The sequence below is a fragment of the Harmonia axyridis genome, chromosome 7 (genome assembly GCF_914767665.1).
Source record: "Harmonia axyridis chromosome 7, icHarAxyr1.1, whole genome shotgun sequence".
NCBI lineage: Eukaryota > Metazoa > Arthropoda > Insecta > Coleoptera > Coccinellidae > Harmonia > Harmonia axyridis.
The window spans coordinates 4,516,134-4,541,667 of NC_059507.1; the positions used below are offsets into that span (position 1 = coordinate 4,516,134).

At 33.5% G+C, this 25,534-nt stretch overlaps 4 protein-coding genes across 13 annotated transcripts; 2 read left to right on the forward strand and 2 right to left on the reverse strand.

Annotated features, from left to right (window-relative positions):
- Positions 1-900: 900 nt before the first annotated feature.
- On the reverse strand, positions 901-3,635 carry LOC123684651 (alpha/beta-gliadin A-V-like). The gene is made up of 2 exons (XM_045623989.1): positions 3,514-3,635; positions 901-1,745 (listed from the first exon to the last, which is right to left on the reverse strand). Exons 1-2 carry the CDS (start codon positions 3,532-3,534, stop codon positions 969-971), a joined length of 798 nt encoding a protein of 265 aa, XP_045479945.1. The 5' UTR covers positions 3,535-3,635; the 3' UTR covers positions 901-968.
- Positions 3,636-3,649: 14 nt separating this feature from the next.
- On the forward strand, positions 3,650-8,051 carry LOC123684650 (oral-facial-digital syndrome 1 protein homolog). Of its 4 annotated transcripts, none has more exons than XM_045623988.1 (4): positions 3,650-3,747; positions 6,147-6,287; positions 6,927-7,658; positions 7,808-8,051. In XM_045623988.1, the coding sequence occupies exons 2-4, from the start codon at positions 6,251-6,253 to the stop codon at positions 7,954-7,956; spliced, it is 918 nt and encodes a 305-aa protein (XP_045479944.1). In that variant the 5' UTR covers positions 3,650-3,747; positions 6,147-6,250; the 3' UTR covers positions 7,957-8,051. The 4 variants fall into 4 exon arrangements, with proteins under 4 accessions (XP_045479944.1, XP_045479943.1, XP_045479941.1 ...); XM_045623987.1 differs by lacking the exon at positions 3,650-3,747 and adding an exon at positions 5,255-5,308; XM_045623985.1 differs by lacking the exon at positions 3,650-3,747 and having other exon boundaries at positions 5,607-6,287.
- A 175-nt stretch (positions 8,052-8,226) lies between these two features.
- LOC123684649 (protein Fe65 homolog) lies at positions 8,227-20,545 on the reverse strand. 7 transcript variants are annotated; one of them, XM_045623980.1, is made up of 12 exons: positions 20,426-20,545; positions 13,402-13,598; positions 11,902-12,172; positions 11,546-11,745; positions 11,252-11,477; positions 10,989-11,184; positions 10,751-10,878; positions 10,568-10,573; positions 10,269-10,510; positions 9,374-9,576; positions 9,142-9,315; positions 8,227-8,483 (listed from the first exon to the last, which is right to left on the reverse strand). In XM_045623980.1, exons 2-12 carry the CDS (start codon positions 13,568-13,570, stop codon positions 8,334-8,336), a joined length of 1,965 nt encoding a protein of 654 aa, XP_045479936.1. In that variant the 5' UTR covers positions 13,571-13,598; positions 20,426-20,545; the 3' UTR covers positions 8,227-8,333. The 7 variants fall into 7 exon arrangements, with proteins under 7 accessions (XP_045479936.1, XP_045479940.1, XP_045479933.1 ...); XM_045623984.1 differs by lacking the exon at positions 20,426-20,545 and adding an exon at positions 18,734-18,886 and having other exon boundaries at positions 13,408-13,598; XM_045623977.1 differs by lacking the exon at positions 20,426-20,545 and adding an exon at positions 18,734-18,886.
- On the forward strand, positions 19,070-25,453 carry LOC123684648 (phosphoribosylformylglycinamidine synthase). Its single transcript, XM_045623976.1, has 9 exons — positions 19,070-20,323; positions 20,942-21,195; positions 21,271-22,053; positions 22,107-22,360; positions 22,413-22,644; positions 22,698-23,224; positions 23,281-23,722; positions 24,380-24,618; positions 24,677-25,453. Exons 1-9 carry the CDS (start codon positions 19,485-19,487, stop codon positions 25,052-25,054), a joined length of 3,948 nt encoding a protein of 1,315 aa, XP_045479932.1. The 5' UTR covers positions 19,070-19,484; the 3' UTR covers positions 25,055-25,453.
- Positions 25,454-25,534: the final 81 nt, after the last annotated feature.

Consider the following 25,534-nt stretch of genomic DNA (forward strand, 5'->3'; position numbering starts at 1 on the left):
ATGGCTCTGAATCATGAGCTATAGATGGCGCAGAAATAATACGATAGTTCATTCAGTGGCGTGGTTGAAAAGGGGTCGCATGACATTGCCAACAATTTTTATGTTATTATTAAGTTATCACAAATACACGCCACTGGCGTAAATGCTTATTATAGAGCAGAAAAAATATCAAAACAAAGAAATCTTCTGACCACTCTATTTCAAATATTTTAGTTCTTCAAAATAACACCGATTTTTTCAGAGGGCTCCACTTTACGGACCAATTTTTGACAGTAAAATTCGAGTAAAACGTGAGTACAACTAGATGGCGCTCAACATCAACAAAATCGAAAAAAGCACTACACTGGCTTACTATCCTTTCCTTATACTATGAACATACCGACTGAGGTTTCAAGGGCGTAGCTTGCGTCCAGGAGAAGTTGTAGCCTCGGGAATATTATCAATTTTTTTCTCGAAAATTTCAGATAATAACCCATAATTTCTGAAGCACTGCAAGCATTTTCATGATCTACGTTATCGAATCAATTGATAGAATACTATTGATTTTCCACATAGGAACTTTTAATTGTTCGTTTTTTTTTTTAATTGAAAATTTGAGTATAATTTTTCGATAACAATTTTCGGATGAGTTCAAAATTCAGCTGATTAGGGATCGTCAATTCCAAATTCCAACACCGCTCACCGATTTGTCTTAGACCTCATAGTTTAAGGAAAAATTGAACTCGAAGTTTGGAAAAAAACAGTAAAAATTCAATCTCTATACAAAAATCGTTATATCTCCTAAAATATTCATAACCAACCCCTCAAATAAAAACGTTTTTCAAAGATCGAACTCTGAACTCCGTATCTTGCGGGAACGAAATTTGGCCAAGTAATTTTTGACAGGTTCACAAGTACTCATTAAAACTTAACACATTTTATTCAACAAAATATTTACAAAAAAAAAACAGTACATTAAAAATATTAAATTATTGTTTATCAGTCTGTTGGTATTCTTGATGCAGAGTCTGTTCTTCACTGTTCTGATTCTGTACTGGAACTAACAATGCTGCATAATTAACAGACTGATCATGCTGAGGCTCCTCCTGATGCCCCGAAAAGTCTCCTTGGTGGTCCACCTGGTAATTCACCTGGTAATTTTGGTTTTGACTCTGATACTCAGAGATACCCAAAGGTTTTCCTGGAACTTGCTGGGGTACACCATAAGTTAATTGAGCCTGGTTGTAAGAGTCTTGACTACCATAGTCTTGCTCTCCTCCTGACTGCTGGTTGAACTCAGCATAGTTACCTTGATCACCTCCGTTTTGACCTCCACCATAACCTGATTGACCTTCACCAGAATCTTGCAATTCATGCGATGGTACAGGATATGGTTTAGGTACTTCCACTGGTACTGGTACTGTTTTTGTTACGGGGTAAGGTACTGGATGTGGTACTTTGACAAGCTCCGTGTGTACGACAGGGTACGGTACCTTGTGAGGTACAGGATATGGTACTGGATGTGGTACTTTGACTGGATATGGTTTCGGTTCTTTTATTACAATTTTTTTCGTCAGATGTATAGTCTTTGGTGGGATATCTCCTTTTTGGTATGACCCAAGCTCAATAATATCGAAATGTGGGTACTCTATTTTTCCGTAAGATTCGAAATCTGGTACTGTTTGAAGTTGCTGTTGTTGTTGTTGTCCGTACCCATGATGGTACTCTGAGTATGCTTTAGAGAAACACAAGGTGAATACGACGACCTGGGGAAGAACAATAGTAGGTATAATTTTTTGGTGAAAAAATCTAAAAGGCACTACTTGGCGTTAAGAGCTTTTGATCGCTCGTTATTTATTATGTCATTGTCATCGATTAATTCATCCAGATGGTTCGTATGATACGATCCTCCCAAAATTTGGCATGGACAAATCAATTTTCAAACTAGTATGATCTTTTATTGCAAAAATATTCGGTATTTTCTTTTAATATTTAATGTTTTCCTCAACTTGTTAAAACATCCAATATACAGTGCGTCAATTTGGAAAGGTACCACCCCCATGCAAAATCAGAAAAAATGCAAAGAGAAGGAAATTTTGATTCGTAGGGGGACATTTTGTACAGTTGTTTCCAATCAATTTGTATCAACCCTGTGAATATTCAACCCCAAAAATCTTAAATGAGAATGGGTGTTTTAAAGTTATACGATTGCATTTTCAAAAATGCCATACATTACTTCCGAAAAATCAAAAAACAGAGATCATTTTCAAGGGAAATGGATTGGTAGCAGAGGGCCGATTGAATGGCCACCGCGCTCTCCAGACTTGACATCTTTAGATTTTTTCCTCTGGTGATATTTAAAGTCGGTTATGTATAAAACACAGCTCTGAGATGTAAAAGATTAAAAGTATACGCACAGCAAGCCGAGAGATTCAAGTTGAAGTTTTACAAAACGTTTCAAAATAGGTTATATTTTTGTCTACAAAATAATGGACAACATTTTGAAAATCTTTTATAATACAATTTATCCTTATTTGCAAATTTCATTGCAACTGTTTCTATCGTAACTATTCTATTCTCTGGAAGCACTAACAAAAAAGGTCCAATGTATGGCATTTTTGAAAAGGCCATTGAATTAACTTTAAAATAAGGTGTCATCCAACTCCCAATCTAATTTAAGATTTTAAGGGTTGATACAAATTGATTGGAATCATAGAGTAATAAACATAATTTTTACAATGTCCCCAACATGGTTAGATTACTTTGTCGAATTATGATATATTTTCAAATCCACAATTTTACTATATCGTTATGAATTTATATTATATTGAATGAAATATATTTTTTTGAGTGATTCCCGATTAAAAATGCAAATTTGAATATTTGGAATTCGGTATTTTTCTAATTGTCAAATTTATAACAAGCAGAATATTTATTTTTTTCTGTATCTACCTGCTGAAATCCAAGGTTTGGCAACTTTTGCTCTCCTAGTGTCATCGGTTGTTTCATGTCGTTTGGCGCGCTTGAAGTTTATTTTCTGAATTTCTGATATATTTAGGTATTTATTTCAACATATTTTGAATTAATATGAAAAGTTGATTCACTATGGGACATAAGAAGTGCGTTATTTGTGGAGAAACTCGCGAATTGAGTGAAATATCGTATATCACTGATATGTTTTCATTTCCGCGCGCTTCTTGTCAAATTTGATAGTTCATGTTGGGGATAACATTTTCTTACTGAAAATGACATAAGCTCCCTCTATCTATGTTTATTACTCTATGATTAGAACTTACCATATAAAATTCCCCCCAACTAATCAAAGTTTACCTTTTTTTGTATTTTTCTCTGTTTTTGCAAGGGGTACCTTTTCAAATTGACGCACTGTATTCCTTAAAAATTTGATTAATTCATTACTCTCACACAACCTTGAAAAACTAAACTCGTTAAACAATTTGAATACTACTCTTTTAACCAACAAAACGCAAAATCTCCAAAAACCTTTCCTTACGCGAATTTTAAAGGATTACTCACTGTAATTGAAGACAGCATCATTCAAGAACAATGATGGCAAGAGCTGAACTGAGGCAGTTGACAACGATGGTTTCTCTTATATCGAGAAGAACGGAAAGCAGTGGAATTATTTCCGGAACACCCTTCAAAATCGTGAAAGAGTTCGTCTGCATTTCACTTTCTTCATATACGAGTAGGAAACCGAAACGCTCGACTTACCCATAGTTTTTGCTTCGGCCATTCTCCTCTTACAAAGTAAGTATTAACGTTCTATTCACTTTTGAGTTGTCATTTGCACGCTGCTAATTTATGATACGCCACTGAAATTTTTAAAACAACGTAATTTCTATATTTATATATTTTTTATTATTTCAGTCGATTCTACTTACAAAAATAGTGGGGGTTACTTCAGCAAACCCTATACCTAAAATGAATACTTTAAGAGTTGTCGAGGAAGAACCTCAAATGTGGAAAAACCGTAATTCTCCACTGTGTGGAGTAGTCTGTGGCTTCCGGAAAACACAGAAAGAAACTAAAATTCGATGTTTGGATAACTAAATTTTACATTTCATGAATTATGATTAATTTTTCTTTGGGATTGTTGAGAAATCCATAAACCAATACAATTTTCAATTACGAATGATGCATTACAATTCTTGAAATGTCAAAATTTGTTATGGGAACAGTTATAGAACAGTGTTTTTCGGAAGTCACAGACTACTCCACACAGTGAGGAATTGCGGTTTTTCCTCATTCAAAGTTCCTCCTCGACAACTCTTGAAGTATCCATTTCAGGTACAGGGTTTGCTTAAGTAACCCCCTTTATTTTTGTCCGTAGAATCGAATGAAATAATAACAAATATAGGTTCTAATTTGAAAATCTTGAGTTTTGATGAATTTGAGTTGTCCAAGTTCATGATCTTCTTATAAACACCCTGTACATTTTCAGTCCAAACCGCAAACAGTCTTATAATACACGTATTCACAAAATCGAAAAGGGAAAAATTTTTTTCGAAAAAAGCTTTTTCTGCCGAAATATTCAAAAAAATGTGAGTCCTCATCGCCACCATTTTTTTTTATAAGAAACCAATTAACTCATGAACCGTTGAGTTTTTACCCAAAGTATGACATATAGCTGAAATCATCATAAAAAAAGCTATCTAATGATGCAATAAGACACTGGGTGTGCCATTTGAAAATAAGGAAGTAGTAGTCTGTTTCCGGTATAACCAGAAGTTGTTGAGATCTGAATATATTTTAGAGAGAAAGATCATTGCCTCAAACCCCAATATGCAAATTTTCAGCTCAAAATTATGATTAGTTTTCCATAAACGTCTAATAGGCCATTTCTGTGAATCACTTTGTATATTCCTCTGATACATTGTTTTATGAGAACCACCCGGTGTATTAATATTGTATGTAAGAATTGCGCAAACAAAATTTCCAAGAATCATTGCAATTATCCAGTGAAGATTCTAGGATGCTATGCGAAATAATCAGTGTTCGATATTTGAAAGTATACATAAGCTCGAATTCAAATGTAGAGACCATAACAATGAATCTCTATTATTGTGGAAAGTAAATTATATCGGATGAAGAATAGCAAGAAATGAGTCGAAGAATGCAGTCTCTTTCTAACTGCACGCTTCAAGTTCAAATGTGTAGATCTAAATGCTACTCCTTTCATTCTTTCTAATGAATGAACAATCATTTCATGATCATCAACTTCACAATCTAAATTGTGCAAAATGCAGTATCTTCTTGCAATTTGCTTAAAATTTTTGTTATTTTCATGTTCATAGCAACTTTTGCTTTTGTACTTTTGCTATTTTATTTTTTATTTTTCGGGAGTAACTACTAACAAAAAAGGTCAAGTGTATTTCATGTTTAAAAAAGCTATCGAATTATAATACCTTTTAATGGGCTTCAAGGTCATTAGGTCATTGCACTAATCTACACGTTTATCCTAGCCTTCAATATTGGTATTTTTTCATTAAATTGTTATTACATATGTTTTCTGCACTGAAACAACAACAAAAAATAAAATTTATATTATCCATAAAAAGCTTTGAACACCGACTTAATACTAGTATTGTACTTCTATGAATTAACTTGACGCTTGACATTGAAAGTTACGAATTCAAATTTGAAAACATAAATACAAACATTGAAGGAAAAATCGATACTTCAAAGCTTCACTATATAATATAAGTTTCAATAATTAAGTGAATAGTTCAGAATGGAAAATTTGGATAGTGAGCATATTGCTCCAGCTATTAATTATAATGAGTCCAATGTGAACAATCAGTTATCGTCGCAAGAATTTCAAACAACCCTTTATTATTGGTTCAATCAAAAGGGAATAGTTTCTAATATGAGGTCTTATTTGCGTATGAAAATGATAAATGCTCTAAAAACAACGGCAATAGGAGAATCACTCAAAACTAATGTCAATGCTAATATAGAGGATCAGGCTTTAAATGTTTTGATAGCAGATTATTTATTTCAACATGGTTATGATTATTCTCTATCGGTTTTTAGTACCGAAGTGCCTATTAAAACTTTAGTATCAGAGTTCTGCTTCTTTCTTTTCAATAAAGAAAAAAGCCAATATCGTCATAAAATTGATGAAGAGAATGTTATGTCTGTTATAGAATTATTAGGAATTAATGGAAATTCTGAATTAGCCAGAGAAATACTGAAAACCTATAAGCAATTGGAGAATGGGTCCTTGCTATTATGTATTCTCAAGATAGTAATGAATTACTATAAACCAGATAACTCATCTGAAGAAGGTATGTCAAAGTTTAATGTTACGAACTTCAAGATGATGAATGCACTTAGGTATCCTGCATATTTTTTTAAGAATTTCAACGAGTAAATTGAATTTTTAAATAATCACTTTTCGCACAATTCTTGTATTCTTCTTTTCAACAAGAGTATACTTTTAATCATCAAAAAATCTAGTGCACTCTTTAGTTTCCTGATGCACATTCCTCTTCAAAAATTTATATTTTTAGGTAATAATTATTCATTTCAGCTGTCTCTTCTCCTTAATTCATGTCAGTTTTGACAGTTATTCATTTTTTGTTAACTCCTCATTGCTGTTTTCCTATTTTGTCCATAAATTCATATGTTGAGGGTGCTTCCTTCTCGTTTAATACCAAATTTTTTGCAAACGAATATGAAACGCAAGAAGAGTCAAAGTAGTAAAGTCCACAAAAAACAATCTAAGCGTAAAAGTGAAAAGAAAAAAAAGAAGATACGTTTTCCAAAGAAAAAGAGGAGATATGGTTTGTTTTTTTGTTTGAAAAATAGTAAAAATCATATTTTTCTTCCATAGGTTCTTTCAATATACTTTTCATTCAAATGGAAAAATTGAATTTTCAATACATACCTATCTGTATTAGAAAAAAGCCTTCATTTCATTTCAGGTAATATTATTGAGATTGGAAAATTCATAAAGAAAGTAACGCTTCATTTTGATCTACCGACATCAGTTGTCAACCATATGATTGATAAGATAAACATAATTGTTAAAAATCATATGAAACAAGTAATTGGAAATATATCTAAATACCATGACCAAGAAAAGTATATACTCAGAGCAGAATATAGGAATAAAGAAAATGAATTCAGACACAAGTTGACAGAAGTTGATAAATTTCTCAATGAAGAAACCAAAAGAATCGAAAAAGAACATAGAAAACTTGTATTTTTGACTGAAAATATGGTTTCAAATGAAAGAAAACTTTCAGAGAAATCTAAAGAAATGGAAAGTAAGTTGAAGAAAATAAATGAACTAGAAGTTAAACTAGCAGAAAACGTACAGAGTGGTAGTAGAAGCAAAACTGTCTCGGATAAAGAGTTGCAACATTTAGGAGAAACATGTAACAAAGTTCACTGTACTCAACTCTGTAAAGACAATTTGAAGGAAATTGAGCAGTTGAAAATACAGAAGGGTGGTTTTGAAAAAATTGTTGAAAATCAGAATACCCTTATAGTTAATCTTACTGCTAAAACCAACATTTTGTATAAACAGGTGCAAGACAGTGCAAGAACAATTGAAAATTTGAAACAACAACTACAAAGGCAGGAAGCACAATTAGAAGTTGAAAGAAAGAAGAAGGAGCAGTTTTCTGAAAGAACTATTTCTAGCAGTGAAGGTTAGTATTGTGTGAGACAACCGTTGGTTTTTTGAAATAGATAAAAACTATGCACCATCGTTAAATTCTTGAAAATCATAATCTATCTATAAAACACTTTATAGGAAATAAAACAAGACGACCGAACCAAAATTTCCTTCTATTTTTAGCTCTCACAATTGGAACAGATGGTGAAGGTGATCATAACGTGGAAGATGCAATCAGAGAAAGCCATTTCAAATTGGAACAATTAGAAAAAGAAAGTATGGAAATTGAACAGAAATTCCAACAATTTAAGTTCTCTATACAACATAGGTAGGGTGGAATAGCTCAAAGGAATTGTTTTAGAAGATAAATGAATTTTTTACTTGTTTCTATCATTATCTATCTAATAAATGTTTTATTTTAACTGTACAAACCTCTTTCAAATCCTTTAACTACAGGTCGTCCAAATGAGTTGGTAATGATGAATTTTATTGCTTTATTGTACTCCGAGATTTTTCTGTTCATATTTGAAAACAACAATCCTGGTAGTAAACATTAAAAGGCTATTTTTTTTCAATTGATATTATTATTGCAAATGATATACTTCAAAATTGAAAATACTAATAATTCTTTGTACATTACAGTAATAAGCATAGAAATTTCAAATTGCAATATAATAAAATAAAATCATCTAGAGATTCAAATTTGTTTTCAAGAATCTGGACATTTACTCCTTCGCTTCGTAATTGATCCAACGAAGGACTTCAAAGCTGCGCCAATACTCTTGCCGGGAGTATTCAAATTAGCATTGTAAGTTTCAAATCCTTGGGGATGAGCATCTAGACACTTTTGATATCGTAACTGAAACAAACATTTTTCAGAATGAGCAACAGAAAACGATCCAAATTCAGTTTTTTGGTACGCTTTTTTTCATGGCTCTATAATTTTAGAAGGTTAAAATAGAGTTTTTTGAATGAATGAGTGTTAGAATTAGCCTTCTATATGAGTATTATACATTATTTCCTCTGATTCACTGGTTTTTTATTGAAATTTATGGAATATTTCTATAAATATCATTTGGTGATTTTTTAATTGAAAAATGTTGGTTGGCAGAACTGTTTTCTGTATCACAAGTTTGACAGATAATAGATAAATCTGTGACAGAAAAGTTTCAAGTACCAATATAATAATGAAATATAACCATGAAATTTTTTGAATCTGAGATATTCAAGCATGATTTTCTTCTACCTCTACAAGGTATGGCAGAATGAACGGATTTGCTACAGAATTAGAGAAAAATAATAAATGACATTGTGTTGATATACAATACTCGTATAGAAGACTTGTGGAAGAATATCAATGCCTTCTGCACTTGTATTGTAAATAACTACTATCATTTGATAGTATAATTCGTATTAACTTATATTATGTTGATAGAATTCGAATTTTTGTACCCAAAATAGCGTCAAATACATTTTTTCAAAATCGAGAAAACTAATCAAAATTTTTCAATACTTACTTTACAAGCTGCTTCAATTGTTTTACATAAAGCGCCCGAAGAAGGCTCACAATAAAACACATGTGCTATAAATTTGTCCTCTGAGGTGTGCATTACAAATGCGCAGTATTTCACTATCCTCCCAATGCCTAAGAAGGACAAATATCTTACTCTACATTCGGCTAAAAGCTCATCCTGAAAACATGCAATCGATAAACTAAAAAAAAATTCCTAGATATTTTAGAAAACTCACATTTGTTAATTGAATTGTTATCATAGAAGGTGCTATAGCTACATTAACATATTGCCATTTGTCTTGCGGTACTGCTGCGACGAGTGTATCTATTGAATCGTTCAACACATCCATGCCTGTTGCCCGAGGAACTTGAGTTGAGCCCAAGTATTGGGCCCTGAGTATTTTCTTTGGTTCTTCCATAGGTGTAGGAAACGAATGTGCTAAAAAATCACATATTTAAAGGAAATTGGATAAAATAATATCCTAAAGAACTACAATAAAAAAGTTATATTTCGCCCAAATATCTAAGTTTCGAATATCAAATGATTAAGTTTGACTAAGATGCATAGAATCCCTGGTGTGTGTACTGGTTCAATTTTGTTTCAGCATTTTGGAGATATCCACCTGTTGCTTTGGTGTTCTGCTTCACCAGAATTCTGTAAGGTGGCGCTCTTCAGAAATTTTCGAATTCCCGCTATCTGCCTGGCGCCGTTTGAAAATGAAATAGTGAATTTAGGCTTTACAAACTTTCGCAATAAATTACAATTCAGTTTCTATCGAATTTTTAATGAAATGAATGGACTATAACGACAGAGTATAGAAGATTGTTACGAGCATAGAATATAAAATACTATTGTTCTATACTCTAAGGTCACTAGAGCCGAGAATCGAGAGAAATGTCAAATATAAACGATGTATGCGCCATCTGAAACAGACGCGATCCCTCGAAATCAAGTAGCTATAAATCAAAAAAATCTCCCGTTTTTTCTGAAAGTTTTACTGGTATAAGTAGACACACCAGGTTTGACTCATTGTTGAACAATTCGAGGTCAAAATCGATTATATCCCTCCTTCTAAAAGGAAAGACTTGAAATTTAAGGGGTGTTAAAATTGAACGAAGTCATAAACTTACTTATAACGCCATTCTTCAGGGAACGTCTATTCTCAGTGGGTAAATTGGTAGGTCTAACGGCCATGGGTCTCGTGCCGATTTCATTCGGTTTACCCATGTTCTGCTGCAAGCTTCTTTCTATCATTATCTTTTTGCATATGTCTCTCAGTGTATTTGCAATAGTGCGTGCTGGCATATCACATCTAAACACGTGACACATATGTTTTCTGGTACTCCTGTCTCTCGCCACATAAGCAAAATCTCTTAAATCAGAAATCGAACAGATAAAACAATATTTTTACGATGAATATAGAAATTACCTTTCCCTATTGAAACGTCAGGAGAAAGCAGAGAAGGAGAAACATGAATTAGTACAAGGAAATAACACATTACTACTTTCTACTATGTACATTTATTTCGTTATAACCGTCCGGAAGCCGATAGACAAGCTGAAGTAATTTTTATTGAAAATTAACATAGTGAATTTCAATGTTTGTTCTTACCTTCCATTATCCCTTCCAACTCCCCATACTCTTATTGTATGGATAGGCTGCGTATTCAGAACCGTCATATTTTCTGGATCTATTAATTTGAGAGATCCTTCATCCAAATCCATGAAGAGATCTTTGCCCTGGAAAATAAGAACTCATGACACCACCAACAGAAAAAACTCAGAATTGCAAAGAAGTAAAATAAGTATAACACTTTAAATAAAAACTATTATAATATCAATAAACTTACATCTCCCCATCGTCCAACAACATCCAAAAAATCATTTTTTCCCACAGACAAATCAACAATACATTTATTCACTGCCTTGCTACTCCTTTCCGGAGTAAGATCATCCTCCGATATTTCAACCCATCCTAAAGATCTGACAGCAAAACGTATAGAATTATTCTTTACCTCTTCGAATTTAGCGGGGTAACTCCTTCTCCTGAAAATAAAACAAAAGTTTGATAAAAAAAACTGTGTTTCCCACATAGGAACAAAATTATACATACTTGTAAGACTCTTTCAATTTTCTTTCTTCCAAATCAGCATCGAGTGCAGAACTAGTACTACTCCTCGTAACAGAACATATAGTATTTTCGTAAGACGAAATAAAATCATCAGCACATTGAGAAAAATTATTTATATTAGCCTTATCTTGTTCGCTTTTATCGGACACTGGTAACTCTCTTTGAATAGTTCCGCTCTTGATATGCCAATAGTACGGACCATCATGATCTACCAAAGTGAGAAAAAAACCAAATATCAGCAACAATAAGAATTTCAAGTGGTGGGATGTTACCTACCTTCGTGTTTCTCCCAGCCAGGAGGCAGTTCAACGTCTTCACCTTCCTTTTCCTCTTTTTCATGTTCGATGAGCTGAGGTTTCTTCTGACGTCTCTTGACCGGTACAGCATACAAATCATTGTTCAAATTGCCTGTTATATGTTTTATTTCAACCTCCCCTTCTTGATTGTCGATATTCTTAGTGGTTGTTTCAGATGCACTGAAAGTTAATAGGAATGGTAAATCTCAGTGAGTTTTCAATCCCTCATTTAGATAATAATAATAATAATAATAGCTGTTCTTTTCAACATAGTATGTGTTTTAAGATCAATATAGGTGGTTTGACAGACACAGAATATTCTATGGTTAAACTTACGTTCTATAGTCCTCATTGTAGCAATCTCGGTTGGTTATTGGTCCAGTATTTATGTCAACGCCCATTGAGTCTATGCCTAAAGAAGCGTATGTTTTGCGTGCAGAGTTATTAGACAGAGAGCTTTTTATGCCATGTACCATATTGCAAATATCGATATTCTGGTAGATGTCCTTATAAATATTATCATCTGTGGTATTTGAATTAAGTGCGTCGTCCAATTTAGCCGAATCTAAATGATAGTTTGGGTTCTCGTAACTCATGAGTCCGTTCTCTGAAACAAAAACAAAAATTCCAATGAAAATCTCGAAATAAGTAGAGAGGTAATCAGGATTTTCTAACAATCGGAACATGATGTCTGGAAGATATTGAAAACTTTGGATAAATCCGATAAACAATCTTTGGAATATCCAAGAACTATTGAAGGAATAACTTCTACACATTATTTAAGTATTAGTTAGAGACTGCAATTCTAAAATTTCTTTATGGATTTGTCTGAAACTTTTAAAGCTGACCAAAAGCATAAAAAACTAGTATGTAAACGAATAAGTATTTGATCATTTAAAAATAATAAATTCATTAATATCATATCAATTATTTATTATTCCCTATATCAAACCTTTGGAATTATTTGCGGATGTAAGTAATTTCCTTAAATTAGCACAGTATGTGTTCAAAATTAGTTGGTATAAAAACATTAAACAAATAATATTAAAAATCACATAAAAAACTAATAATATAAATATAGCAACGAATAATAAATACTCCGCCAATGGGTGTGGCATTATGAGTCATTGTCCTTCGCTCCTTAAGAATCAGCCCTCCACTGTATTCTTTTGATGTAACATAACAATGTTAACTCCCCCCGAGAAGTTGGCGCATGCTCACCGTTTATTTAAAAGAACAGAAATTCCCATGAAACCAACTCGTGGTGGATTTCACGTTTGCGCATGACCAAAGCGCACCGTATATTTAAAAGAGCTGAAATTCCTATTAGTCTTGAAATTTGAGGTTCAACGCAGTATAGAGTACCAAATTTCATGTAAATAGTTCCCAAGAAAGCCCTTTTCTGTTTTTGAGTTCCCCAGATCCCAAAATACAAGAGTGTGAAGTTTATTATTGAAAATAATGAGCTTTATAATGAAATAAAAATAAACAAACCACTCAACAAAATTTCTCTTTTTGAATTTAATCGCATCATCCTATTGGTATAGTTGTGAACCAATGGATATATCTTTTTCATTGGAAAATGAGCCAGTAAATAATAAAAGGCATACGTTTTGTTTAAATCAAAAAGTAAGCTTTGACAAGATACAAAATCAATTTTCAAATGAACGATTTTTGGAATCACCTCAGGTGTAAAATTATGACGGAGAGATCTGACAAATATGGACATAATTTAAACATAATAAAGAAGTTTTCTCTCTTTTAAAATCAATTAAAACCACTAGAAGAAAAATTCAAAGTGACTTAAGAAAAAAAAAACATGAATGCGTCAGTTACCTTTACCTAAATAAATGTCTTCTTCTTCTTCCTGTGTACCATTAGTTGGGAAGGTGGCCATGCCTTCAACTAGTGCTAACAACGAAAGATAAGGATTACGCACATCTGTGACACCGGAAATTCTTAAATTTAAAGCGAGTGGAAGGCTCTGAAACTCCCCACACAGCATTCCCAGACTGGTGTAGCATCCCTACCGTCTGAAAAAAAAATAATATCAAAAATTATTAAATTTTATTCCTTGATTAAGAATCGTTACAATAATATGAAGAAGTGAATGACTCAATTTTGGACCATGATGAGTTTTAATAATAATAATCTTTTTCTACATTTTAAACAACCTCAACGCAACTCAAAACTAAGGCTGAGGATATTATCTTGAAGCACACTTAAAAGAGGATGGTTTCGAAAAAAAGAGTCGTTCTTAAGTTGATAAATTGTGTTATTTTTGTTTTGATAAAAACATGATCCGAGAGCTTAGAGAAGTTGGATTCTTACATAGCATAAGAACAATAGTAATCAAGTAACATTTAGACACAAAGAAAATTCTTGATTATCTGTATAAAATCATACTCTACAAACTATTACCTTAATCGTTCGAGCAATTACGTTGCTTACCAATGCCACATTAAACGATTTAAAAACTTCATTATTAAAATAATTACTTCAATTAACATTAGTAATTGTTCCATGTTAATAAAATTTAATAAATTCGGTTATTTGACCTTCTTTCATCCCTTTTCTCGACTTATGAATTGATCATTCGCCTTGCTTGCATTCAAGAACAATGAAAACATTGAATTTTATTAATTTTTTTCAAATTCATAAAAAATCTGAACTGACCAATGATTTTGCACGATTTTTCTAAGCGTATAGGTGCATCTAAATAATGGGGATGTCCCAGAATTAGAGGTCAATAATTCCCCTACAGTTAAAAATACTGGGGGAAGGTTTTTTTCACTTCCTATGGAACTAACAAAGCAAAAATCATCAAATTTGGCAGCACCTGTGTAACTTAGGAACTTAAGCTACTACTGTTAACATAAATCGTAAAAATTTCAATCAGGACCGTTCAAACTGAGAGAATCCAGAGTAAATTACAAAAAATAATCTTTTCTTCTTCGATGGGAATTGAAAAATATCGAGTTTGGGATTTTAAGTGACAGGATTTCATGATATTTGCTGCGTTAGTTTCAAAGAAACAACTATAAAACTTTAGAGGTGAGTTATTGACCACCAATTCTGGGACACCCTGTAGATTCCTTGTTTCATGATTCGAGTTGGGAAAAATATTGGACAAAGTTATGATAAATCTGTTGTTATTATTCTATTCATTTCAAACCTGCAGGTTAGATCGAGATGAAAATTTGCATTTGGATATAAAATAACAATTTCTAGCTGATCATATCATCAAAACCAAAGAAAATTCAAGAAGAATATTAGAAAATAAATACCCAATATTTCCGTGATTACAGATCCCATCCTGTCGTATGAAAATAATAACCATTTCAAGCTTCGTGCAAAATTCAGTGTAGATAGCCACCTCAGAACCATAAAAATTCAAGTGAAATACCGAAAAACAACTTATACAGAATTTTACAAATGGATCTTTTTACACATGTTGGTGTGCAAGGATCTTGTAATATGTCTGATTTTATGGTGGTATTTACATTGTTGTCAGATCTTTCCTTTTCCGGAATAATTATGAACTTTATTATTTTAAATGGACCACTCTGTATATATTTCTTTCTTGAAATACTGAATATTTTTCATGTGATGTTTCCTATACCACCTGAATCCCATAATAATACTTGTTTTAGCTACATTTACATTATCTTGAATGATTGGATCTTGGCAGAAGTTGAAATAATACAGATGGCTATGAGTGCTACAATAACACCTTTGACATTTCAATAAATTAGTATTGTTGTTTTTTTTTCCAAGTCACAGTGGATCGTATATCAGAAAAAGAACGATTTGTGATTTTGAGCATCTGCTCGAATTTGAGAATACGTGAACCAAACATTTAAAGATTATTCAAATTAAACGAGTTTATTTAATCTTAGCCATCTTAATTTATTATTTCAACTTAGGCTAATGTAAATGTAGCTATAACTTCGAAATTAGGGCATTTAGATATAGGGAACATTACATGAAAAATACTCAGTATGTCTCAAGGATTTCAAAAGACAAAAAATATACAGGGTGATCTATTTAAGTTCATAATGATTCCGGAAAAAGGAAAGATCTGACAACAATGTAAATACCCTTATAATATTTATAAAAATCGTGCTATATAACTGAGACGTTCAATACTTAAGAAAAATGAGAAAAGCTCATTTTGTAAAAACGCCGACAAGAAAATTCCATAACGTGTTGCAAAATGGCGAAAGCGCAAGACGCTTTTGCACTAATTTAGTTGATATCGACTTCTAGGAGGTAGTGATCGAAGCTTTTTGACGTCAATGCCATAGGGTCAAATTCGATACAAGCATTAATTTAATTTATTCACCTGAAGTGAATACTCGGACCTTATATGGCTGGAATTCAAGGATGTTGCATAATTTCAGGAAACTATTACTAAAAATCGATCATTTCCTATTACCTTCAACTCAACGTTCGACCATCTATTGTTGCCCCACAAAGAAAACTGCATGTCCCATTTCGGGAATCGATTTTCAATTAATCTTGTGCTCTCATTTTTGAAGCATACAAATACCTACATACATCGAAAAAAAATCTCATTTTGGGTCAGCGATCGATAAAAAAAAAATACAGATTTTCCTTTTTCCTTTGTCCCTTCACCCACAGTCACAGAAGCGATACATTTAAACACTGACATGTACATACCTACTTACGTTTCCAAGACGTGCATTTCTCTGCACTCTCAACTCAAACTGAAACCGAAAAAAAAAACGTCCCTCTCTCAAAAATTACGCAAAGCTATCGGAACCGATCGAACGGTAAGCGATGTTCTCCCCCCTCAGGGGTTGTTTTTCCAGGTATGCGCACAGAGAAAAAAAGAGAAATTGAAACAATTACGAATACATCAAAAGCCAACAAAGCTACTAAAATGGTAAATGAGAGAATACCTCTGAATTGGATTGTTTTAGGGGTGGGAGGTGAAAAACTTGTCGTGTGGGGCTTCTTTCTTGATGGTGCCTGTCAGGCTGGGACCGGTCTGGCGTCTACGTGGCGCACACTTCGCGCGACTATTGATTTTTACGCGTCGCGACGGCAAAGAGTCTGGTCGAGCGCACCGACGACCTCGAAGGAACGACGTACACACTGGCCGAGAAAAAGAGTGGATTGAACTGTTCTGTTCGGGCAACGCGCGCACTCTCTATTACTAAGAGAAGTCCATACCATACTAGGTCTTTTCAGCGTCTATTTTGTCACTCATTTTCGTATTTTTTGACAAAATCTATAACCACGTCGACCAATAAGCCCCCCAGATGGCACTGCCAGTTACACATCATAACAATTCCCGGTCAATCGGGAATTAAATGGAATGAAGAGGCCAACACACTTGCAAGAAAAGGTGCACAAACTCCTTTCAATGGCCCAGAACCTTTCTGTGGAATTGGCAAATAACAGGCCAATTGAAAAGTCCCCGATCTACTATAGTAGAACACATTTTTTTGGCAAATTCGATTTTATTATTCAACATATAGTTGCCTTAGAGGGCGATACAGCGATTATAGCGATCTTGCAAGTTTTCGATACCATTTTTGTAGTGCGATTTGTCTTTCGCTTCGAAATAGGCCTCAGTTTCGGCGATAACTTTTTCATTTGCGCTAAACTTCTTTCCAGCGAGCATTCTTTTTAGGTCTGAGAACAGGAAAAAGTCACTGGGGGCCGGATCTGGCGAATACGGTGGATGCAGAGGCAATTCGAAGCCCAATTCATGCAATTTTGCCATTGTTTTCATTGATTTTTGACACGGCGCATTGTCTTGATGGAACAGCACCTTTTTTTCTTCAAATGGGGCTGCTTTACAAAGAGATTTCATCCTTTAAACGATCCAATAACGTTTTATAATAATCGCTATTGATGGTCTGTCCCTTTTGGAGGTAATCAATGAATATTATACCTTGCGCATCCCAGAATACTGATGCCATAACCTTGCCAGCTGACAGTTGTGTTTTCCTCGCTTTAGATCTGGTTCATCGTGTGCAGTTCACTCAGCTGACTGTCGATTGGACTCCGGAGTGAAATGATGGAGTCATATTTCATCCATTATCACATATCGACGCAAAAATTAGGGTTTATTGCACTTAAACAGCTTCAAACAAAGCTCAGAATCATTAACACGTTGTTGCTTGTGAGCTCGCGCGGCACCCATTTTGCACACAGCTTTCTCATGTACAAATATTCGTGAATGATATGATGTACACGTTCAGATAATATCTTCACAATGTCTGCTATCTCGATCAACCTCACTTTACGGCCATTCAAAATTATTTTGTGTTAATTCATTTTCATACATTGGGTATTCCCATTCTTTGATTTAATTTATGTTATCAGGAATATTCCTCATATAAGCTGCAATTTTATATACAAGTGTGGCATATACAATAGTTTAATAACATTGAGAATCTTAAAAAAAAAATTTATAGCATAAACCTAGCTAGTTTCAGGTAATATAGAAGTTGAAGGCTACAACTCCTATGTTACCTTAGATTCGTACCTTACCTTTTGCCATATGTATCATTGGAATGTAAATTTAAACAAATACAAATGATGGAACTTCTATAAATAAAATCCATGCACTCAACAAATAAATAAATAACACCCAGGACTTTACTGTTTCATTGGTGAGCAAGAATTGTTAATTAAAAATATAGAAGATATCTATAAATCTGAAAATTTACAATAATCAATTCAGATGAGAAGATGGTAGTCCAATTAGCTACTATATTCATTAATGAATAATTCAACATTCAGTGCACCATATAATCGTACTTTGATATGGAATCTGTATTGGAATATTGTAATGAATGTTAGAAATCGATGTAAGATTTTAATAAAGTTTCAGTAGTTTGAATAAAATTCAAAATCTCATGTATTTCATGAAAAATAATAATTTTTATAGTTATCAAATACTACTCATAGAATCAATTTGTCAAGGTATTTGCTGCAACTTGTAAATTTACCACCAAACAGTATAACTAACCACAAATGAAACTCAAAGAATGAATCAAACTCGATTTTGAAGACCTATCAAGAAATATGATCCGAAATTGAATAGTATATCCAAAACTTTCTGGGTGAAATGACATTTATTCATCAGAAAGAGCTCAAAATTGCCAAATTAACGTTTCTTTTTACTCACATTTGTTCATTTTGAGCCTCCGAGAAAAACCTTTTCAACTCATCCAAAATTGCAGCACAAAAATCAACAATCTTGTGTCAAACTCAAACATAAATTAATTGTTATTCAAATAACATACATTTTGACAGGTTGTCAGATTGAAACAATTAAGCCAACATAAGAGAAGGGAATTATTATTTTTACATTCTAAAAGTTGGTGGACCTGAATTTAAAAAAATTTTAAATTTTAGAAACAATTTGTATGAAAGCAAGAGTTGAGGGTTTGTGCTGTCATAATATGGAATTTCATATGCCGGAACCAGTTTAAAGATTTATAAAAAGATAATATAGAAGAGGAATAATCGAATATTCAAATTTCCGCAATGATTAACTTCACGTGCATCTCCCACCCAACGTTTTGTATTGCGCACTTATATAAATTGAATTTTAAATATTTCTTTAATTAATTAATATATCAATATAATTGTGATGAATATAACTAACTTAAACGAACAATTCTGAGAAGTCTCTATTAAGTCTGGACGCTAATAAAAAATCGTCCTCACCTAACCTAACGAAGTGGTATTGTTATTAATTCCATCCAAAAGCTCAAAATAAATTTCAAAACTCTTAAATAGTGATTATAATAACCCTATTTGTCAATTTTGACCCTGTTATCAAATTTATTAGATTGTACTAAGATGTCGAAACAATTATTCTGTTGTGAATAGTCTTATGGTCTGAACCTAATCATATTATTCTGAATATTGAAATGGTTGGGTGCGGAAAGATTCTGCGACTGTATCAGTCAGCATTTCCTGAAAGTAAGAAAAGTGATCTATTGAAAAAACTACAAGAAAAATATTCTTTTATTAACGATGTTAATGTGGAACTGTGTTATCACGTTGAACTCGTCAGTGATCTATCAGAACAAGATTTAAAAAAATTGAAATGGATCTTGAAGTCTCCTTTGGAACTGAATGATTTAACAAATTCAACAAATTTGAAAGAAAATCAAGGAAGGCTTTTGATTGAAATAGGACCAAGGTTCAATTTCTCAACCTCAAACTCAACAAATGCGGTATCTATATGCCAAAATTTAGGATTGTCTCAAGTTGTGAGACTAGAAGTCTCTCGAAGATACCTTATAAGCTATGATGCTGCTTCTATGGAAATATCGAAGGAAAAAAAATATGAGATTAGTACACTTCTACACGATAAAATGACTGAATGCATTTATACGACAGAAAATATTCCAAAAACCAGTTTCAATGAAAAATTAGTCAAGAAGGAAAATATTTATGAAGTGGATGTTTTGAATATGGGAAAGAAAGCATTACAGGCCATAGATGCAGAACTGGGTTTAGCTTTCGACAAAGCTGATTTAGATTATTATACGAAATTATTTAAAGATGTACTTAAAAGAAACCCTACAAATGTGGAATGTTTTGATTTAGCTCAATCGAATAGTGAACACAGCAGACATTGGTTTTTCAAAGGAAAGATGGTGATAGATGGTACCGAATATGATGAGTCTCTGATCGATATGATTATTAAAACACAAGATTTCACCAACAAAAATAATGTTATCAAGTTTAGTGACAACAGTAGGTAAGTCTCTAGTATTGTTCTCATGACTCTACCAAGATGTGATATACTGCTACGTAGTTAGAAAATTATTTCATGGAACAAATTATCCTATTGTTAACTGACCTGAGACTTTTCCAAATTGATAAATTTCATGCTTTCATCATAACTTATTTTGAATATCTCAAATCCTTATGCAATAAAAGGCATTATCAAATGACCTCACTTCTGATTAGAAATATTACAAGTTGTACTACGTCAGATGTTATCTTGTTGACAAGTAATCAAATTAATAATTTTCCTACTGTTATTGATATTTTCTTATGTTGGTAACAACAAATTGAATAAGACATTATGAATTCCTTCATGGAAATACAACTAGCTTATTTTCAGTTTGATTGGAAATAATCAAAAGATATTAAATCGAATTGGATATTATTGAAATGAATTAAGAAACTCTTAAATGCATGGATACTTAAAAGTTAATCTTATTTTGATAATACTCCCTGATTTAAAACAAGAATAATTCATTTTTTAATAAATTCGCACTAGATGAAGTTGATACAATATGAATTTGTAACAAATCTCAATAAATTTATTGTTTTAGCCATTCAGCAAAATAATCAATTATTTCAATTTTAGTGCCATCAAAGGATTCTCTAATACTTCCTTGAGGCCTGTAAATTCTGGAAAAGTCTCTGAACTATGTCCAACCTCGACAAACTCCCATTTGATATTCACCGCAGAAACTCATAACTTTCCTACCGGAGTAGCACCTTTTAGTGGTGCCACCACTGGAACAGGAGGAAGAATAAGGGATGTGCAAGGTGTTGGAAGGGGTGGCCACTGCATTGCTGGTACTGCTGGTTATTCTGTCGGTAATTTGAATATACCTGGTGAGTATTGAAACTGATTAATTTAAGACTTGTTAACTCAACTTTTTAGAATTTAGTGAAAAACGACCATTGCAGGTTATAACTTACCATGGGAGGATAACACATTGAAGTACCCAAATAATTTTGCTCCGCCTTTGGAAATTTTGGTAGAAGCTAGTAACGGAGCGTCCGATTATGGTAACAAATTCGGAGAACCATTGATAGCTGGGTTTGTCAGATCTTTTGGTTTGGTGGATTGCAACAATGAACGGAAGGAATGGATCAAACCAATAATGTTCAGTGGGGGAATAGGAAGCATGGAAGCCAATATGATCGATAAGCTTCCAGCCGAAAAGGGTCACCAAATAATTAAAATCGGTGGGCCAGCTTACAGAATAGGTGTTGGTGGGGGTTCAGCAAGTTCTGTCGAAGTCCAAGGAGATAACAGCGCAGAATTGGATTTCAATGCTGTGCAAAGAGGTGATGCCGAAATGGAACAGAAGCTCAATCGTGTAGTTAGGGCGTGCCTCGAACTTGGCGATAAGAATCCAATCGTCAGCATTCACGATCAAGGAGCAGGAGGCAACGGCAATGTATTGAAGGAACTGGTAGAACCTGCTGGTGGCATAATTTATTTCGACAGGTTTGAACTGGGAGATCCAACGATGAATGCCTTGGAGCTGTGGGGGGCAGAATACCAAGAAAACAACGCGCTCTTATGTGGTCAAAATGATCTCGATATTCTTCGTGGTATATGTAGAAGAGAAAGGTGTCCTATTAATATTGTTGGAGAAGTTACAGACAGTGGGAAAGTTATTTTCTCAATGGATGAAAAACAAAGCGTTGTACCTTTTAATTTGGAGTTGGATCATGTTTTAGGTAATTTCATAATAATTCTTGGTTTTCGTTAGGTAATAACGTAATCGTTGCAGGTAAAATGCCTAGGAAGGTTTTTAATCTAACAAGGAAAGCGAATATCTTAAAACCTTTAGAATTACAGCCGAGCATTTCCATTTATAGATGTTTAGAGAGAGTGCTCAGGATTCCTTCAGTTAGCAGTAAAAGATACCTTACCAGTAAAGTTGATCGTTGCGTGACTGGCCTTATTGCCCAACAACAGTGTGTAGGTCCCTTGCATACGCCACTAGCTGACGTAGCAGTCACTGCATTAAATCATTTCGGTTATGTAAGTTGATAAATGTATGTTTATTGCTGTGTTTCATATTAAATTTTCATAGGAAGGTATAGCTTCTTCAATCGGAGAACAGCCTATCAAAGGTTTAGTAAATTGCGCAGCTGGTGCGAGAATGACAGTTGCCGAAGCCTTGAGCAACCTTGTTTTTGCAGTCATTACGGACATCAAAGATATCAAGTGTAGTGGAAACTGGATGTGGGCAGCCAAATTGCCAGGAGAGGGCGCTGCCCTCTATGACACTTGCAAATCCATGTGTGATATGATGTGCAAGCTAGGTAGCACAAAAACTACCATTAACTATTGCATCTTCTACACTAAATTATTTCAGGAATCGCAATCGATGGTGGTAAAGATTCTCTCAGTATGGCTGCAAGAGTAGATCAAGAAGTAGTCAAAGCCCCAGGAACGTTGGTGATTTCAACCTACGCCCCATGTCCCGATGTTCGAAAAGTTGTCACTCCAGATTTAAAAGCTCCTTCTATGTGTAAAAGCGGAATTCTCCTCTTCGTAGATCTTTCACACAATCAAAATCGCCTTGGAGGTTCCGCACTAGCCCAAACATTCAAAGAAATAGGTAACGAATGCCCAGATGTAGAATCGGTGGAATGTCTGTCTAACGCGTTCAAAGCTACTCAAAAATTGATCAAAGATGGAGCTGTTTTGGCCGGTCATGATGTAAGCGATGGGGGACTCATTGTTTGTTTGTTGGAAATGTGTTTTGGAGGTATGAGCGGTATGGAGATCTCTATAAATTACCGTCAGGGTAATGCCATATCTATATTGTTCAGTGAAGAGGTTGGTTGGGTCTTAGAGGTGTTAGAAGATGATGTAGATCACTGCTTACAAATATTCAAGGTGAATAGATGTAAATACAGCAATAAGCCTGATTTTATCAATTTGAAATGTTTCAGGAAATGGATGTCCCGGTATTTAATATTGGTAAGAGTGTAGGTTACGGTATCGACTCCAAGATAGCCATTATCGTAAACAATTCCTGTCTCGAAAGCCGCGTTTTACCTTTAATGCAAATGTGGGAGGAGACAAGTTATAACCTAGAACTTCACCAAACCGCAAAATCTTGTGCAGAATCAGAGTACAACTCACTCGCTCTAAGAAAAGGACCCAGTTACAAACTCACGTTTGATCCCGATTTGGCATTTACCAAACCGAACAAAGAAATCAAAGTGGCAGTAATACGAGAAGAGGGTTCTAATGGTGACAGGGAAATGGCAGCTGCATTTGTGAGAGTTGGATTTAAGGTTTGGGATGTTACGATGCAAGATTTGCTGCAAGGGGACATTGATTTAAACGATTTCAGAGGAGTTATCTTTCCTGGAGGTTTCAGTTACGCAGGTGAGTTACGAAAATAATTTTAGTTTATTGGATTATAATTATCGACAGCTGTTAGTTATAAATTTTTTTACATTCATCTTTGTAATGAGTAAAAGTGAAATAACTCTATATCCGCAAAAATGTGTGTTCAACAAAACTACAATATCGATTTTTTCAGGTGAGTATGGTTAAATAGATAGAAAAAGTTAAAACGGGTTCAAAATTCAAAAACAAGCTACAAAGTAGCTAGATTTTGGATTAACGAGTGTTAGAATGAGCCTTCTGTATGAATATTATACATTTTTTTCTATAATTCACTGGACTTTTATTGAAATCAATGGAATATTTCCATAAATATCATTTAGTGATTTTTGCATTGAGAAATGTTTGTTGGCAGAACTGTTTTCTGTATCACAAATTTGACAGATATTAGCTAAATCTGTGACAGAAGAGTTCCAAGTACCAACATATAATAATGAAATATAACAATGTAATTTGTGGGAAACTGAGATATTCCCGCACGATTTACATTTAAGGAACCTATATAAATTCAAAAGTTAGTAACCATACTCATCTGAATAACTAAACATGCAGTTGACATTAAAATTGTGTTAAATAAAAATATTTGCGGAAATAAAATTAGTAGAACCTGAATAAACAATAAAATGTTATGTACAGATGTTCTTGGATCTGCAAAAGGATGGGCAGCTAATATATTGTTCAATGAGAAATTACGAAAACAATTCGAGAAGTTTTACTCTCGAACTGATACATTCAGTTTAGGTGTTTGCAATGGTTGTCAGTTGATGGCTTTGATAGGATGGATTGGAAAATTAGATAATATGCATTTTAAACCAGATATTTATTTGGACCATAATAAATCAGGAAGATTTGAATGTCGTTGGAGTACAGTTAAGGTATGTCCATGTGAAAAAATTGAAATTTGTCAATTTCAGGTCTATTTGAATATTTCAGATTGAAAAATCGAACTCCATTATGCTCCGAGATATGGAAGATTCAAGTTTTGGAGTATGGGTAGCACATGGTGAAGGAAGATTCACTTTCAAGAATGATCAGATTTATAATGAACTGATTGGCAACAAGTGTGTTGCCTTGAGATATGTAGACGATGATAATAAACCTACTGAAGAATACCCATTGAATCCAAATGGCAGCGTAGGAGGTTTAGCCGGAATATGTTCTGAAAACGGAAGACATTTAGCTATGATGCCACATCCAGAAAGATGTGTTCAACCATTCCAGTGGCCTTACATTCCACCACATTGGATCAATTACCAGAATAGTCCGTGGGAAAAAATGTTCAGAAATGCATATTTGTGGTGCTTAGAATAATACACAAAATCGTTAACAATTTTATATTTTTTTACTAAAATGTTACTATATTCAGCAATTGAACTGCCTAATTGTCTAACAAAAAAGAAGGCAAATTTGTTATAAAATTTTATCTGAATCTGTTAAAATTCAGATGATTAATTTGGTGCTTAACCTTTTATTTAGGGTAATAAAATATATATGAACTCTTAAATTATTTAAAGGGCTATATCTCACATTGGAAAAAAAAATAATAGAACAAGCTGTTTATTTTTGGTGAAGGAATTTGTTAAATTTCACAGTCTGTGAATTACCATACTTTATATGTAATCTCATTGGGAGAATATTTTCCAAGATATATATTTTTGTAAAATGATATTAGATATATGATTAAATAAAAAAAATAAAATATTGAATTTCCGTCTCAACTTTTTTTTTTGTCCCAAAAAAAGGCCTTTCAAATTCAATTTTATGTGTTACGTTATCAAGTTAATTAAATTT

What these genes read in the sequence shown, in the direction of transcription:
- LOC123684650 (XM_045623985.1), top strand. Translation starts at nt 5,732, where the DNA reads ATGGAAAATTTGGATAGTGAGCATATTGCTCCAGCTATTAATTATAAT. An exon ending in AGATAACTCATCTGAAGAAG is followed by an intron (nt 6,288 to 6,926) that starts GTATGTCAAAGT and finishes ATTTCATTTCAG; the next exon opens with GTAATATTATTGAGATTGGA. An exon ending in AACTATTTCTAGCAGTGAAG is followed by an intron (nt 7,659 to 7,807) that starts GTTAGTATTGTG and finishes TTCTATTTTTAG; the next exon opens with CTCTCACAATTGGAACAGAT.
- LOC123684651 (XM_045623989.1), bottom strand. Translation starts at nt 3,534, where the DNA reads ATGATGCTGTCTTCAATTACA. An exon ending in TGATGCTGTCTTCAATTACA is followed by an intron (nt 1,746 to 3,513) that starts GTGAGTAATCCT and finishes GTTCTTCCCCAG; the next exon opens with GTCGTCGTATTCACCTTGTG.
- LOC123684648 (XM_045623976.1), top strand. Translation starts at nt 19,485, where the DNA reads ATGGTTGGGTGCGGAAAGATTCTGCGACTGTATCAGTCAGCATTTCCT. An exon ending in AAGTTTAGTGACAACAGTAG is followed by an intron (nt 20,324 to 20,941) that starts GTAAGTCTCTAG and finishes TTTCAATTTTAG; the next exon opens with TGCCATCAAAGGATTCTCTA. An exon ending in ACTGCTTACAAATATTCAAG is followed by an intron (nt 23,225 to 23,280) that starts GTGAATAGATGT and finishes GAAATGTTTCAG; the next exon opens with GAAATGGATGTCCCGGTATT.
- LOC123684649 (XM_045623980.1), bottom strand. Translation starts at nt 13,570, where the DNA reads ATGCTGTGTGGGGAGTTTCAGAGCCTTCCACTCGCTTTAAATTTAAGA. An exon ending in AAATTGAAAGAGTCTTACAA is followed by an intron (nt 11,185 to 11,251) that starts GTATGTATAATT and finishes TTTTATTTTCAG; the next exon opens with GAGAAGGAGTTACCCCGCTA. An exon ending in TTGTTGGACGATGGGGAGAT is followed by an intron (nt 10,879 to 10,988) that starts GTAAGTTTATTG and finishes CTTATTTTCCAG; the next exon opens with GGCAAAGATCTCTTCATGGA.